Genomic DNA, 15133 nt, shown 5'->3' on the forward strand with positions numbered 1-15133 from the left:
ATGGAATAAGATGTCGAGGGCCGGCAGTGATTAAAAAATATATTAGTGATTGGTAGGACACCAGAAAATGAGTTTTGTGAGGAAAATAGTAGCTTAGATTGTCAGGATTAATGAAATAGATGTGGCCTTGGTTTCTCCTTCTCTCTCTAAGTAAAGGCAAAGACCCCGCTGCTCAACTCTTTCATAGAGATATCCTGTATCAGAGGTGACAATATTTGAGGGATTTCTTTTGCCCTCATCACCTGAGGAGCGTTGAGGTCCTCCTTGTTGCAGGTCCCTTCCTGCAGTCTCCATGTTACTGATTTTTGGTCAGTTAATAATCCAGATGGATATGACTATGCCTAATTCTCGTTTTTTATGATTTCTAAATGTTTTTTTACAGGCTGGCGGTGAACAACGCCACCATGATGGGGAGCGTTCTGAAGATGACAGACCGGAGCCACCGGCAGAAGCTGCAGCTGAAAGCTCTGGACACGGTGCTCTTTGGGCCTCCTCTCTGTGAGTAAGAGCGATGGAAGCTCCTCTGGCTGTTCATCAGCAGCGTCTTCATCTGCTGAGCCTTGAGCAGCAACAGCAGATCTGTGTGAACCACACTTTGCCCTGAGCAGCTCATCCCTGGCCCAGTTCTCCTGGAACAGGGTTTTCGGGATCAGCCCCGTGGCCCGGAGGCGCCCTTCCTGCTGGGCTTGGGCTTCCATCTCCCACGGGCCACTCGCTGGAGGGGACCCTCTGTCCTGCTCCGTGGGAACTTGGGGCTCATCCCAACTCAGGCTGTGGGTTCCTTGCCTCCAGACGGGGGGAATGGCAACAGGGGCTGGATGGGATGGATGGGAAGGCGTTTGGGATGGATGGGAAGGTATTTGGGAAGGATGGGAAGGCATTTGGGATGGATGGGAAGGCATTTTGGATGGATGGGAAGGCGTTTTGGATGGATGGGAAGGTGTTTTGGACGGATGGGAAGGCATTTGGGCTGGATGGGGAGGAGGAACTGGGTTCCTTTGATGCTGATTATAGGCATCAAAGGTTGGCTCCGTCCCGATGCTTATCTCCAGGGTGCTCCTCCTGCCTTCGTGCCCTCTGGCTCATGTCTTCTACCTTTATTAAAGGTAGTTTTGTCTCTCTCCCTCTTACTCATGCCTTTCTCGGAAGATTTAGGTGCTTTTGTGAGGCGAGCACAGACCTTGCTGGATCAGGGCCTGTTTCTGCTTGGCTTCGTGGAGAAGAGATGGATTTTTAAGGCAGAGCTTTTGAGTCTTATGCAGTTCTTCTCTCTCCCTTTTAGTTGTCACGTGTCCCCTCTGCAGGAGGCTTAAAATTAATAAGAAGGGCACTTTCTTACCCGGGTACAAATGCAATAATCTGGGCACAAATTCTGGGTCAGGAGCTGCCCCAGCTTGGATCAGCTGGAGCTTTGCACCATTGAAAATACCACTTTGTGCTTCCTCTGTTCTTTACGTGGACTTTTTTAAGCATCTTCAATAAAGGCAAGTGCAGGGTGCTCCACCTGGGGAGAAATAACCCCATGCACAGGTACAGGTTGGGGGTGACCTGCTGGAGAGCAGCTCTGAGGGGAAAGACCTAGGAGTCCTGGTGGACAACAGGATGACCATGAGCCAGCAATGTGCCCTTGTGGCCAAGAAGGACAATGGCATCCTGGTGTGCATCAAGAAGAGCGTGGCCAGCAGGTGGAGGGAGGTCATCCTCCCCCTCTGCTCTGCCCTGGGGAGGCCACAGCTGGAGCACTGGGACCAGTTCTGGGCTCCCCAGTTCCAGAAGGACAGGGACCTGCTGGAGAGGGTACAGCAGAGGGCTACAAAGATGATGAGGGGCCTGGAGCATCTCTCTGCTGAGGAAAGGCTGAGGGACTTGGGTCTTTTTAGTCTGGAGAAGAGAAGACTGAGGGGGGATCTGATCAACACCTGTAAATACTGAAAGGGTGGGTGTCAGGAGGATGGGGCCAGGCTTTTTCCAGTGGTGCCCAGGGACAGGACAAGAGGAAACGGGCACAAACTTGAACATAAGAAGTTCCACCTAAACTTGAGGAGGAACTGATTTATTGTGGGGGTGGCAGAGCCCTGGAAGAGGCTGCCCAGAGAGGTGGGGGAGTCTCCTTCTCTGGAGACATTCAGACCCCACCTGGACACGTTCCTGTGGGACCTGCTCTGGGTGACCCTGCTCTGGGAGGGGGTTGGACTAGATGATCTCCAGAGGTCCCTGCCAACCCAATGTGATTCTGTGATCTCCTACTGTCTGCGGTTGGAATAGCAGATGGGATGTGCCTTTATTCCACGGGAGATGGATGTGCTAATGATCTAATGGAGAAATTCAGGTTTTTGGGGCTTTTTTTCCAGCCTTCCCTCTCGGGGCTGCCCAGCACTTGGCCGGTGGGAAGCGACAAGACGCTTCCATTATTTCTTCAATTCTTTTTTTAAAAGTCCGACTGTTAGTGCCCTCTTTTCTTGGTGTCAGTCTGTGTCCAGATTCCCGAGAAAAAGGGCCGTGAGGCAAATCCTGGGAAAACTGGTTGCGCGGAGTAAACGGGGTGAAGTTTATGAGGCTTGGCAGAGGCACAAGCTGCGTGAATTAGAAGCCGAGGTTATACGAGCAGCTGGTTTGGCTTCCAGGTATTAAAAAGCATAAAAATTCAGGCAGAGTTGGCTTTTTTTATTCGTACTTGGCCTGTGTCACAAGCAAAGTGTCCCCAGGGGCGGTGGGGACGTGGTGGGTGACAGCGGCCGGAGCCCAGGGGACTCCTCTGCTTGGAGGGGGAGTTTTTCAGGCCGTTTTGGGATGAAATGGCGAAGTAAAGGACTTGTGATGGTGGGAGATAAGCGGCCGCTCTGCCCGTTGGAGATATGCCGTGGTCGGGGCGCTGGAGCGGGACCCTCCGCCGGTCACCAGATGGAAGGCTACAGTGAACCGTCCAGATTTGGGTTGGGTCACATCAGTTTGGAACAGATTTTGTGCCCTCTGCACATGTCGGGTACGTGAACGGAGGAAATACCCTTCACGTTTTTAGCTGAAGCAGAGATTTAACGCTTCTGAGAAGGTACTGTTTGCTCTTTTGGGGTTAACTGGCTGGATGTGTCTCCAGTTCACTGCGGCACGTGGTGAGAAGTTGTTTATCTCAAACCGGTTCCTTAAGGAACGGGTTGTGAAACGGCATTTTCAGCAGCCGTTAATAATCAGCTCTTGCGGGAGGAACCCAGAGACCTTTTCTGCCACAGAAGCAGCGATAGATTTAGTGGTTTCAGCTACGTCCCCTGTTATGGCTCTTCCCCGATGGTCGGTGGAGGTGGTCTCCTGTCATCACCACCGTTGAGGGAGGGAAGCTGCTGGCAGAGGGTCTGGGTCACAGGTGCAGGATTTCAAGGGTTTGTCTTCTCTCTTGGCAAGGGTTTGTCTTCTCTCTTCAAGCTGCTTTCTACTCACCACAAGTATAAATGCATTAAAAGAGACTCAGCCTGGACTGGAGCCCCAGAGATGGTTCCTGCTCCCATGGAACCAGAGATACCTCGTTGTTGGTGGGGATCACAGCACACATTCCAAGGGATGTTTCCTGCAGACCCATGGGACCAGAGCCATAGAATAGAATCATAGAATCATAGAATGGTTCAGGTTGGAAGGAACCTTAAAGATCATCGAGGTCCAACCCGCCTGCCATGGTGGGGGGGACCCATGGAACCAGAGACATCTCTGGTGGGGAACATAGAACACGTTCCAAGGGATGTTTCCTGCAGACCCATGGAAGCAGAGACGTCTCGTTGTCAATGGGGATCACAGCACACGGTCCAAGGGATGGTTCCTGCAGACCCATGGAACCAGAGACATCTCGTTGTTGGAGATCACAGCACACGGTCCAAAGGATGGTTCCTCTCCATCACATGAAGCTGGGTGAGGCTTTTCCTCATCCTGGGGCTGAAGAGCTGCTTCTCTGGTGTCTCCTATCATTTGCCGCAGAGGCTACAGTTCGTTGAGTGGGCTCCTGGCCCGTTTCCGTGCTGATCCGCAGGCTCCTGTAGCCCCGCGAGCTCTGGTTTCCCATGCCAGACTCCAGACGTGTCATCTCCTGCTCCAGACAGGTCTGCCTGCTTGCAGAATTAATTAATCTGTAATTAATCCCGGTGCAAAGGAGTATAGTAAAATTCTAACCTAAGCGAGATGAAGCGATGGCTGCTTCTGCATCCCATTGGTGTCCTGTTCCTCTGGTTTAGGGCTTTATCCAGCACAAAGTACCAAAGCTTCAGGTGAAACAGGAGAGGAGGATTTAAGGAGAGGAGGATTTAAGAAAACAAGCAGTAAAATTAGAAAGAATAGATAATTTTGGTGAAAAGTGAATTTAAATTTTTATTCTTTGTTAAATCTCAAGTGGTGGAGGCTGAGATGTAAAGTCTCCTCACAGATGGTTCAAGGCACCACTGGTGGTACCATTTGGGGTTAAAAGACAGACAAAGTGCTGTGGGCCGAGTGACCCGTCCTGGTGACTTCTCCTGGCCACCTCCCCAAAGGCCATGGAAGTGGCCCCTGGTGTTGCCTGTGGGGTTTCAGGAGAGGTTTCCGTAGCTCCACGTCCCAGCACAGAGGTCCACTAGACGTAGTGTCCACCAGCAACCGGTTTGCCAAGCCATTGCCTGACCAGAACCTGCCCCGGGCTCTGCTGGGGGGATCCCCATCGTTCCCCCAGCCCCTCTCGTTTGCGGCCATCATTAGCCATCATCCTGAGCGTCACCCCTCCTTACTGAACGTCTGTGTCTGGGATAAGAGAAGCGCAGGGACTGGGTGCCTGGACAAGGAGACGTTTCCCAGGCAGGAGGTGGCACTTGTTGGGGGTTTCTTAATGGACCGACCCTTTTTGGCTTTTCACTAAGCGCTTATTCTTTTGGTGCCCTCTCTCCAGGGTGGAAGAAGCCACGTTTCCTTCAGCAGAGCTTCTGATAGAGCCGCTTGTTTCCCTTTACTATAATTAAAAGCGTATTTGACAAGTGCTTTAAGATCCGCTGAATCATTATTTGTTTAAAGCAATAGAATTTCTTAACCAAATACCAGATTAATTTATCGCTGTGAGATTTACCATCCACTTCAAATATTTACAGTGGGCTGGATGGTGTTTAGATAACCTGCACCTAGACAGAAGAGCAGCTCTGTCGCACTAATAGACTTCACGGGGTCTGTTAGCGTTATGGTGTAGTTCTCACAGTCCGTGGGCCACCAGCACCATGGGCTTCAGGTGTAGGTACTCCTTGAGGAGCAGTAGCTCTGAACCTGAGAAGCCAAGGAGATGGGCAACAGAGACACCTGGCTGGTGTTACGGTGTCCCACTGCTGGGGAAAATGGGGACATTTGTAAAAGTTGCTTTACATAAGGCAACGTGGCTTCACCAAGGGCAAATTGTGCCTGGGGAATGTGGTGGCCTTCTATGATGGGGTTACAGCCTTGGTGGATAATGGAAGAGCAACTGATGTCATCTGCCTGGACCTTAACAAGGCATATCATTCTGTGATTTGACACTTCCTACACGCCATCCGGGTCTCTAAACTGGAGAGGTGTGGATTTGACGGATGGACCCCTCGGTGGATAAGGAATTGGCTGGATGGTTGCACTCAAAGAGTTGTGGTCAATGTCTTGATGTCCAAGTGGTGACCAGTGATGAGTGGTGTTCCTCAGGGGTCGGTACTGGGACCAGGGCTGTTTAACATTTTGTCATAAACAAAACAGTGCTGGATTTGTACTATTCTTTTTTGTCTTGAGAGTCATGGAGATGCTGGGAGGGCTGGAGCCCCTCTGCTGGGAGGACAGGCTGAGAGAGCTGGGGGGGTTCAGCCTGGAGAAGAGAAGGCTCCAGGGAGACCTTAGAGCCCCTTCCAGTCCCTAAAGGGGGGAGTCGGGGGGCAGGAAAGCTGGGGAGGGACTCTGGATGAGGGAGGGGAGCCACAGGAGGAGGGGGAAGGGTTTGACACTGAAAGAGGGGAGATGGAGATGAGATGTGGGGAAGAAGTTCTTTGCTGTGAGGATGGTGAGAGCCTGGCCCAGGTTGCCCCGAGAAGCTGTGGCTGCCCCATCCCTGGAGGGGTTCAAGGCCAGGTTGGAGGGGGCTTGGAGCAACCTGCTCTGGTGGGAGGTGTCCCTGGATGGAACCGGGTGGTCTTTAAGGTCCCTTCCCACCCAAACCACGCCGTGATTCTACAAAATCTGGCGGGTTTCACGGCGTCCCATTGCCAGTGAGAATCAGAACATTTATAAAAGTGACTTGACATGATTTCCTGGTGGAGCCACGCGCAAGAGCAGAGCGTTACGGACTCCAGAAAGGACTGGGGCTTGGGATGGACAGAAAAATTACCGGTGCCACAGGGGAATGTATGGAGCTGTTGGCTTGGTTTGGTTTTTTTAAGAACAGAGGCATTTTTGTATTTAGTTTTCTGCTCTCACACTGGCAGCAGGTGACACCAGGATGGCTCTCGAGGGGACGTGTCTGTCCCAGAGCTGCGCCCTGAGGAGTCTCTTCTTCCCTGTCTCGGTGTCTGAAAACGTCTGGGGCTGAACCAACAAGGTGGTGTCACTGGTCCGTTCATTCACACAGGAAATTAACACTTCCTACGTGTGTTTTTTCTGATATTTCAATTTCAGTGTAAATCCCCAGTATAGGATTTACCGAGTGTGTGGATTTTCTCTTATTTTAGCAATGCTTATGTGAGTTGCTGTAAAATTGCTGATTTTCTCATGACCCATCCGGGTTCTATTCCCCAAGTAAAAGTTTGGGAAACTTTTTGTTAAAGAATTTGAGGCTTTGAATTTGTATCTTTCGTGATGGGACTCGTGAAATTCAGTACATGCTCTGGGCAATCCTGCTTCAGCAGGGGAGTTGGACTAGATGATCTTTATGGTCCCTTCCAACTCTAAAAAAAATTCAGTGAAAATTCAGTGAAACCTGAGGTTTCTGTTAAGTTTTTATTATTGTGCAGGTTTTTACCTTGTTTTCTTTTAAACTACAAACCAAGGCCGAGCTGCAAACCTGACGTGACGTTAATAGTCCCGCAGCCGGTGCGTAACGACCGCGGCAAAATTGTGCCCGTTCTTCCTTCTTTCCTCCAAAAAGAAAAGGAAAAAGGTATAGCCGTGGGTTTTCCTTGACGTACGTTGCTTTTTCCTGCAAGTTTTTCCGAGTTTTGCCCGGTGGCGGGTGCTGGTGCCGGGAGCGAAGGGGTGAAGCGGCGGCGGGAGCAGGGAGGAGGGAGAAAGGCAGCGTGATTTAAGTGGCAATAAACCGGCTTCGGCTGTAAAACCTCCTCTCCGGAGCCTGACCGGGCAGTTTGGCCCCCGTCACAGGGTAAATAGCTAAAATAACACCAAGTTCTGGTACGGCAAGTTCAAAAGCAGCGAGAAAATTGAGCGTGGAGGGATCATCTTGCGATGGGAGAGCCCGATGGCGCAGGCAGCACCGACAGAGGGACGTTACGGATGGAAAAAAGCCGTCGTCTTCTGCTTGACGTAGGTCTCGGGGCAGTGACAGCCGCAGCGGGTCGGGGAGCTAAATGTCCCCTGGTTGTTGTGACCCACACCCCATGGGGCTGGCCAGAAGAACTGCTGCAGGGCAGGACAACCCACTTCAGCTCTTCCCTGGGTGGCCTGGGCTCGAGTAGAACTATCCCAGAAAAATAAAGAAGAATTTTTACACTGAAAGGGTTATCAAGCCTTGGAATGGGCTGCCCAGGGAAGTGGTTGAGGCACCATCCCTGGAGGTGTTCAAAAGACGGGTTGACACGGTGCTGGGGGACATTGTTTAGTGATGGGTTTTTTTTCAGAATTAGGTTGATGGTTGGACTAGATGATCTTGAAGGTCCCTTCCAACCTAGAAGATTCTATGATTCTATGATTTTATGCCAAAACCCCTCTCCGGTCACTACCTGCAGCCCTTCCCACTCTTCTGCCACAGAAAGGCACCCGTTATCCTGCAGAAGAGGGACTTGTCCTGCGGCAGTTATCCTCGCCGGCTCCTGAACACAGAAGCAAAAGTCCCAGCCCCTTCCTCTTGTGACAAATCCTCCACCATTTTCAGCCTTTCTATAAGTGACAGAGTTCCTGTCTTCTATACATGGGGATGTTGGTGGTACCTCTCCGATTCATAGATCGGTCCAGGCCGGAAGGGACCTCCAAAGGTCATCTAGTCCGACCCCCCCGCAGTCAGCAGGGACACCCCCAACTAGACCAGGTTGCCCAGGGCCTCGTTGAGCTTCACCTTGAATATCTCAAGGGAAGGGGCCTCAACCACCTCCCTGGGCAACCTGTTCCAGTGTTCCACCACCCTCAGAGTAAAGAACTTGTTCCTAATATCCAAAGATGCTCATGCTTTACACCACGGAGATCAAACCAAGCGTGGCTCCTGCACCGCAGGGTTTGATGGACCTGCACTGGTGGTGTGTGGCACTCATGGACTGAGCACTGGGGAGATCAGCTTTGGGGCCCTCCACTTCCTTGGCTGCGCCCCCAGCAACATGGCCAGCAGGGCAAGGGGGGACGGGGATTCTGCCCCTCTGCTCTGCTCTGGGAAGACCCCCCCCCCAGTGCTGCTTCCAGTTCTGGGGCCACCAACAGCAGGAGGACACGGAGCTGTTGGAGTGGGGCCAGAGGAGGCCACGGAGATGCTGGGGGGGCTGGAGCCCCTCTGCTGGGAGGACAGGCTGAGAGAGTTGGGGGGGTTCAGCCTGGAGAAGAGAAGGCTCCGGGGAGACCTCCAGCTGAACAGCCCCAGGTCCCTCAGCCTTTCCTCAGCAGAGAGATGCTCCAGTCCCTCATCATCCTCGCAGCCTCTGCTGGACTCTCTCCAGCAGTTCCCTGTCCTTCTGGAACTGGGGGGCCCAGAACTGGTCCCAGTGCTCCAGCTGTGGCCTCCCCAGGGCAGAGCAGAGGGGCAGGATGACCTCCCTCCACCTGCTGGCCACGTTCTTCCTGATGCCCCCCAGGAGACCATTGGCCTTCTTGGCCACCAAGGGCATGTTGGTGGCTCGTGGGCAACTTGTTGCCCCCCAGGACTCCCAGGTCCCTCTCTGCAGAGCTGCTCTCCAGCAGGTCACCCCCAACCTGTCCTGGTCCATGAGGTTATTCCTCCCCAAGTGCAGGACCCTGCACTTGCCCTTGTTGCCCAGGTCTAGCTTGATGGTGGCCCAGCCTTCTGGTGTGTCACCCGCTCCTCCCAGCTGTGTGTCACCAGCAAAGGTGCTGAGGGTACGCTCTGTCCCCTTATCCACGTTGTTGATGAAGATGCTGGACAAGACCAGACCCAGTACTGACCCCTGGGGAGCACCAGTAGCTACAGGTCTCCAACTGGACTCTGAGCCGATGGTCACAACCCTCTGAGCTCTGTCATTTCAGGAAGAGAAAAGGCCACATTTTCCATAGAATGAGTTTTCCTTTGACTTTCCTTACCTGCTTGTCTCGAGTGAAAGCTGCCGAAGAGGAGGGATGTTTGTCAAGGGCTCGTGTGGTAGAGCTGAGACCAGTTGGCGCTGGGCACGGCAGCAGGAGATGAATCAGCTGGAGGTGGGGCTGGCAGGTATCACTAGGACTTGCCTTCCCTCCCGGCGCTGGGTGGCTGGGTGGTGGCAAGGCAGGGAATGGGAATGGTGGAGCAAACTGGGAAGGGAGAGGAGAGCTGTAAAAGCCGTGGGTGGGTGGAAGGCAAACCATCCGGAGGAGTCCGCCTCACCGTCTTCTCCAAACGCCGAATAAAAGGGCTTCGAAATTACAGACCTGCAGCAACTTGCCAGGATCTGCTCTTTAGGAAGAGGATGTTGTGATAATCCATCCGGGATGGGAAACGGGGCCGGTGTTAACCGTGTTTATTTCTCTAGTGTTGAGTTTGCGAGTGAGTGTTTTCAGAGGATGATTGAACTCTCCTGTGGCGCGTTGGGTGATGGATCACATGGTGGTGTTTCCAAAGATAAGGGGAGAAGGTACTTGGGAAGGTCCCATCCCTCTCCCCCAGCAGGGAAGGCCCCTCCGTTGCGATCAAGGGACCAGCATCTCTGTCCCTCCTCCATGCAGACCAGGTGCAGGTCTGTGGGGACCCCCCAAGTCCCCCCATTCCACAGTGTGCTTTACTTTATGTCTTTAGGTTTCCACCTCCCAAGTCAACAAGCTGCCCCAGGGGCCCTTCCCTGTGTGTATGTATTTTGGCTGTGATCACAGGAACATGGAAAGCTTTGGGTGGGAAGGGACCTTAAAGCCCCCCCAGTGCCACCCCCTGTCCTGGGCAGGGACACCTCCCACCAGAGCAGGTTGCTCCAAGCTCCCTCCAACCTGGCCTTGAACCCCTCCAGGGATGGGGCAGCCACAGCTTCTCGGGGCAACCTGGGCCAGGCTCTCACCACCCTCACAGCAAAGAAGTTCTTCCCCACATCTCATCTCCATCTCCCCTCTTTCAGTGTCAAACCCTTCCCCCTCCTCCTATCACGATCCGTGACCCTGGGGAGCCTCCCCCTGCGCCTGTCACCCCTTTGGTCATACCTCGGGCAGAGGGGACCTCCCTGTATCCCATATGGGCCCTCTGTCTGTCCAGTGCTGCCAGTTTGGCTCCAGGCTGGGCTGGTGGGTTGGCGTTTCAGGGTGCTGTGGGAGGGAGGAGGCAGCTGGTCCCTGCTCCTGCCCCCCTGCAGGATCTGTCCCTGCTGGGAAAACGCTGCAAAGTCACACAAAATTGTTCCCAGAAGGGGCTGAGGAGAGAGAGGTGGAGAGAGCTTCTCCCTGGAGTTCAGCCCCAGCAGTTTTCCTCACCGAGGAGCACCAGGGAAACTTTTGAGGTGGGCACCAAGCTTTTTCATCTTTCGAAAAAAAAAATGCAGCTCCTGGAAAAGCTCATTTTCTCCAGTGTCTGTGAGTTTGCAGGTGAGCTTACCTCATCTCAAACAAAGTCACCATTTCTCCTCTTTCTTACGTCTGCGCACTAAGAGGTCGCTGCAGTAGTTGTGTTTCTGCAGAACAAACAGCCCGGTCATAGACCCATGGAATGATGGAGGTTGGAAGGGACCTTCCAGACCATGGAGTCCAACCATCAACCCAACACTGCCAAACCCACCACTGACCCATGTCCCTCAACACCACCTCTGCCCGGCTTTGAAATCCCTCCAGGGATGGCGACTCCACCACTGCCCTGGGCAGCCTCTGCCAAGGCTTGACAACCCTTTCCAGGAAGAAATTGTTCCCAAGCTCCATCCTAAACCTCCCCTGGAGCAACTTGAGGCCATTTCCTCTTGTCCCATGGCCTGTTCCTTGGGAGAAGAGACCGACCCCCCCTGGCTACACCCTCCTTTCAGGGAGTTGGAGAGAGGGAGAAGGTCTCCCCTCAGCCTCCTTTTCTCCAGGCTGAACACCCCCAGCTCCCTCAGAAGTTCTCTAGACCCTTCTCCTTGTGCTCCAGACCCCTCACCAGCTATAAATGTCACATTTAAAAAAGAAAAAAAAAAGAGAAACATGCTGGCTTATTCCTCATTTCTGGCGCTCGGTCAACCAGAGCAATCCCCACCAGCCGCCGACGGCAGCAGCTCACTCGAGTTGCTCCAGAAATGAGCTTTCTGCCAGCGATGGTGGCCCCGGTAGAATAAGGTGCTTCCAGCCCGGTGGGTTGTGACCAGGAGGAGTCACGGGAGGAGTTCGGTGTCGTAACCGGGGTTGGACGCCGGCATTTTGACCCAATAATGATGAGGTGACCCGGTAACGATGAGCTGCCTGCGGTGCAGCCCTGAGGATGCAGTCAGAGCATATGCCTCCGTCATCTGCTGCTGGCGGGGAACCGGCCTCTGAAAACCTCATTTTTTCCCAGTTATGGCACACGTCAGCTGCTCTTATGCTTAAAAAAAAAATCCGTCAGAAACCCAACATCCAACGGAAGGCTTTTTCCAAAATGACAGGTTTAATGCCCTTATATTTGGAACGCATCTGTTTTCTGTTGTAGGTTTCGAGGCTTAGTGCCATCTTCTGCTTGGCTCCCCCCGTGTCTCTGCAGTTCACGCCTCCCCGCGGGGCACAGGGCAATGAATCCCTCGGACCGGGGCTGCGCGTGCCTTGACGTGATGCTTCACCTAAAGGCTTCGCATAGGAGTGATTTGTTTTGGCCAAATCCTTAACGTTTGTGTGTGTGTGTGTGTGTGTTTGCATTCTTCTGGGTAGCGACGCAATATTCTGTCTGTGGCTTGTAACCGAGCCGTGAAGGAATCCCAGTATCGCTTACGTGACGGCTCCCGTGTGTGAAAACACTGATCTAACCTGTCTGTGCCTGATGGAGATGTTCTTGCAGTCACAGAATCGTAGAATGGTTTGGGTGGGAAGGGACCTTATAGACCACCCAGTGCCACCCCCTGCCCTGGGCAGGGACACCTCCCACCAGAGCAGGTTGCTCCAAGCCCCCTCCAACCTGGCCTTGAACCCCTCCAGGGATGGGGCAGCCACAGCTTCTCTGGGCAACCTGGGCCAGGCTCTCACCACCCTCACAGCAAAGAACTTCTTCCCCACATCTCATCTCCATCTCCCCTCTTTTAGTTTAAAGCCAGCAGACGCTGGTCGTTCAGTCCCAGCTCTCTTGACTGAGCTGCTCTTTCTCATTTTTAGCTTTCTCGGTACGTTTGAGGATTTCCTAGTTAGTAAACAGTAAAAAAATTCCGTGTGAGTCATGGGTTTGGTGTTTGTTTAGCACTTAAACCCCCACTTATTTACTTGGTTCTCTCACACGCGTCCACACGCCTTTTTTAAGTAGCTGCGCTTTGCTAAGTGTTGAAACTGGGGGTTTCCACACCCAGTCGTAATTCTGATGGGAAATTTTGCAGCTGACACTTTGATGCTCAATCTGCTCCCTCTCTGTGATCGCACTCGTATTTTTTTTTCAACGAAGTTATTTTCTTCTTAGCTCTTACGTCTTTGCATTAGATGTTATCAGTATCATCCTTAAAGAGCACAGCTCTTCTGGAGGTTTATTTTTTTTCCCCTTAAATATTGATGTAGCTCATCTTTTCCCTTTGTGAAACCTGGGCCATAACTCCTTCTAGTATTATTTTTAGTTCTCCTTTTCTGCTCTGGTGCGGACGAAGCATCGCGGAGTTAATTTTCCTGTTCTTCTGAATTCAGTAGCATCTCTGGTCTCTTCCAGTAACTCGTCACAACCACCTGAAGGACTTCATGCTGGTGGTGTCCATCGTCATCGGCGTGGGTGGCTGCTGGTTTGCCTACATCCAGAACCGCTATTCAAAGGAGCACATGAAGAAGATGATGAAAGACCTGGAAGGGCTCCACAGAGCGGAACAGTCTCTCCACGACCTTCAAGAACGGTAGGTTTTTTGCATCCACCCAGTTGGAGCGTCCAACTGTTGGATCTTTCCGGCAAGATTATTCCTCATTTAGGTTTCGGGAAAGATTTTCTCTTTACCCGTGGTGCTTCCATGCAGCAGCACCTTCCTGAGTGGCTGTAGAAGACCTCCCAGTCCCTCTTACTAGCTCCAATGGGCGCCTGGCTCCTCACCAGGCTGCAGTAACGATGTCTACGTGCTCGCTCGACCTGCTCTTTGGTGGTGATGTGCTACTGATTTGTACTTGTGGTGAGCCACGGGAAGGCCTGGGTGGGAAAAACACCCTCATGTTAACGACAGTCCTGAAACGCGGCCGTGAAGCCACTTGAGCAAAGTGACAGCGTGTGACACCGGCATCTCCTGCTCCAAGGTGGCCTCCCGCGCACGCTGACACCCTCGAGCGTGGCCCCGTGTGCTCCCATGCAGTTTTGTTTTCTTTCCGCCCCTGTTTTTATCTCGTGGTTTGTCTGTTGAGTTCCTGCTCTGCTCCGTCGGTCGTTACTGGGTCGAAAAAAAGTAGTTTCTGAATTTCTGGGAAGAGTTGACTGTGGTTAGTTTTGCTGCTCCTCTCCCCACACTCAGATGGATGGGAGCATCCTCTGTGCCCGACAGCGGTCACTCTGCCTTGTTTTATCCCAAATAGGTTCTTCCTATTTATTTACCAAGCTTAATTCTAGAGGAGCAGAGAAACGTGCAGTGGTTTCTGCTCCTGGTCTGACTCAGACTGAAAATGTATCAGGATTCTCATCCTCATCCCCTTGGAGCACAAGTCTTGTGAGGAGCAGCTGAGGGAGCTGGGGGTGTTCAGCCTGGAGAAAAGGAGGCTGAGGGGAGACCTTCTCACTCTCTCCAACTCCCTGAAAGGAGGGTGTAGCCAGGGGGGATCGGTCTCTTCTCCCAAGGAACAAGAGGAAATGGCCTCAAGTTGCCCCAGGGGAGGTTCAGGTTGGATATTAGGAAGAATTTTTACACAGAAAGGGTTATCAAGCCTTGGAATGGGCTGCCCAGGGAAGTGGTTGAGGCACCATCCCTGGAGGTGTTCAAAAGACGGGTTGACATGGTGCTGGGGGACATGGTTTAGTGATGTTTTTTTTTGTCAGAGTTAAATTGATGGTTGGACTAGATGATCTTGAAGGTCTCTTCCAACCTAGAAGATTCTATGATTCTAAAATTAAAGTGTAAATCTGTCCCCAGAGGGGCAGAAGAGCCTCTCAAAGGAGCGGGAGGTGACCCAGCTCACTCAGAACTTGTCATCCAGGCTCATCAGGTTGTTTCCCCCAGGCTTTCGATGGGGAAAGAATGTGCTGAAGGAGGAATTCTACCTCTGGAACTCTTTGGGCCGTATGTAAAAGTCTGTGCTTCCCTGCACAGTGACACCTAACCCCCGGAGTGTGGCCTGGGAAGAATGAAAAAACCCCAGTTTTGGAGTATTAACATGGGAATAGTTGAACTCTGGGCATTTGGGCAAAATACTGGAGCTTCAGGAACCTGACCTCTGCTTGTAGAAAAGATTGTGATGGTTCCAGTGAAGCTGCTTATCGGGGAACGGGCTGTGAAAGAGACTCTCCATGGACACAGGAGTCTTCTAGGAAAGAAAACATTCGAGACCATTGATGACAAACCAGTGTGGTTTTTTTGGCAATAAGATTCTTTTTTAAGGGCAGATTTAGCAAATAATAGAGCATAGTCTTGGGCTGTGACTATTTTTCATTAGTTTTAAGTGTGATTTTGGAGCATAAGCCTTGATTTGGCTGCCGTATAAGTTGATGGCTACGTTCCCCTTGGCCAAGATCCCGAGGAGGTCA

The 15133-nt window shown here is 52.3% G+C and overlaps 1 protein-coding gene across 3 annotated transcripts in view; it reads left to right on the plus strand.

The window, feature by feature from the left end:
- Positions 1–15133, plus strand: part of STIM1 (stromal interaction molecule 1) — a 110518-nt gene that overhangs the window by 63716 nt on the left and 31669 nt on the right. For all 3 annotated transcript variants that reach the window (XM_074144603.1, XM_074144588.1, XM_074144596.1), the window contains exons 5-6: positions 383–498; positions 13133–13310. In XM_074144603.1, the coding sequence (XP_074000704.1) occupies positions 383–498; positions 13133–13310 (294 nt within the window). The remainder of the gene's footprint in view (positions 1–382; positions 499–13132; positions 13311–15133) is intronic.

Source organism: Numenius arquata, chromosome 1 (assembly GCF_964106895.1).
Source record: "Numenius arquata chromosome 1, bNumArq3.hap1.1, whole genome shotgun sequence".
In the NCBI taxonomy this organism is placed as follows: Eukaryota; Metazoa; Chordata; class Aves; order Charadriiformes; family Scolopacidae; genus Numenius; species Numenius arquata.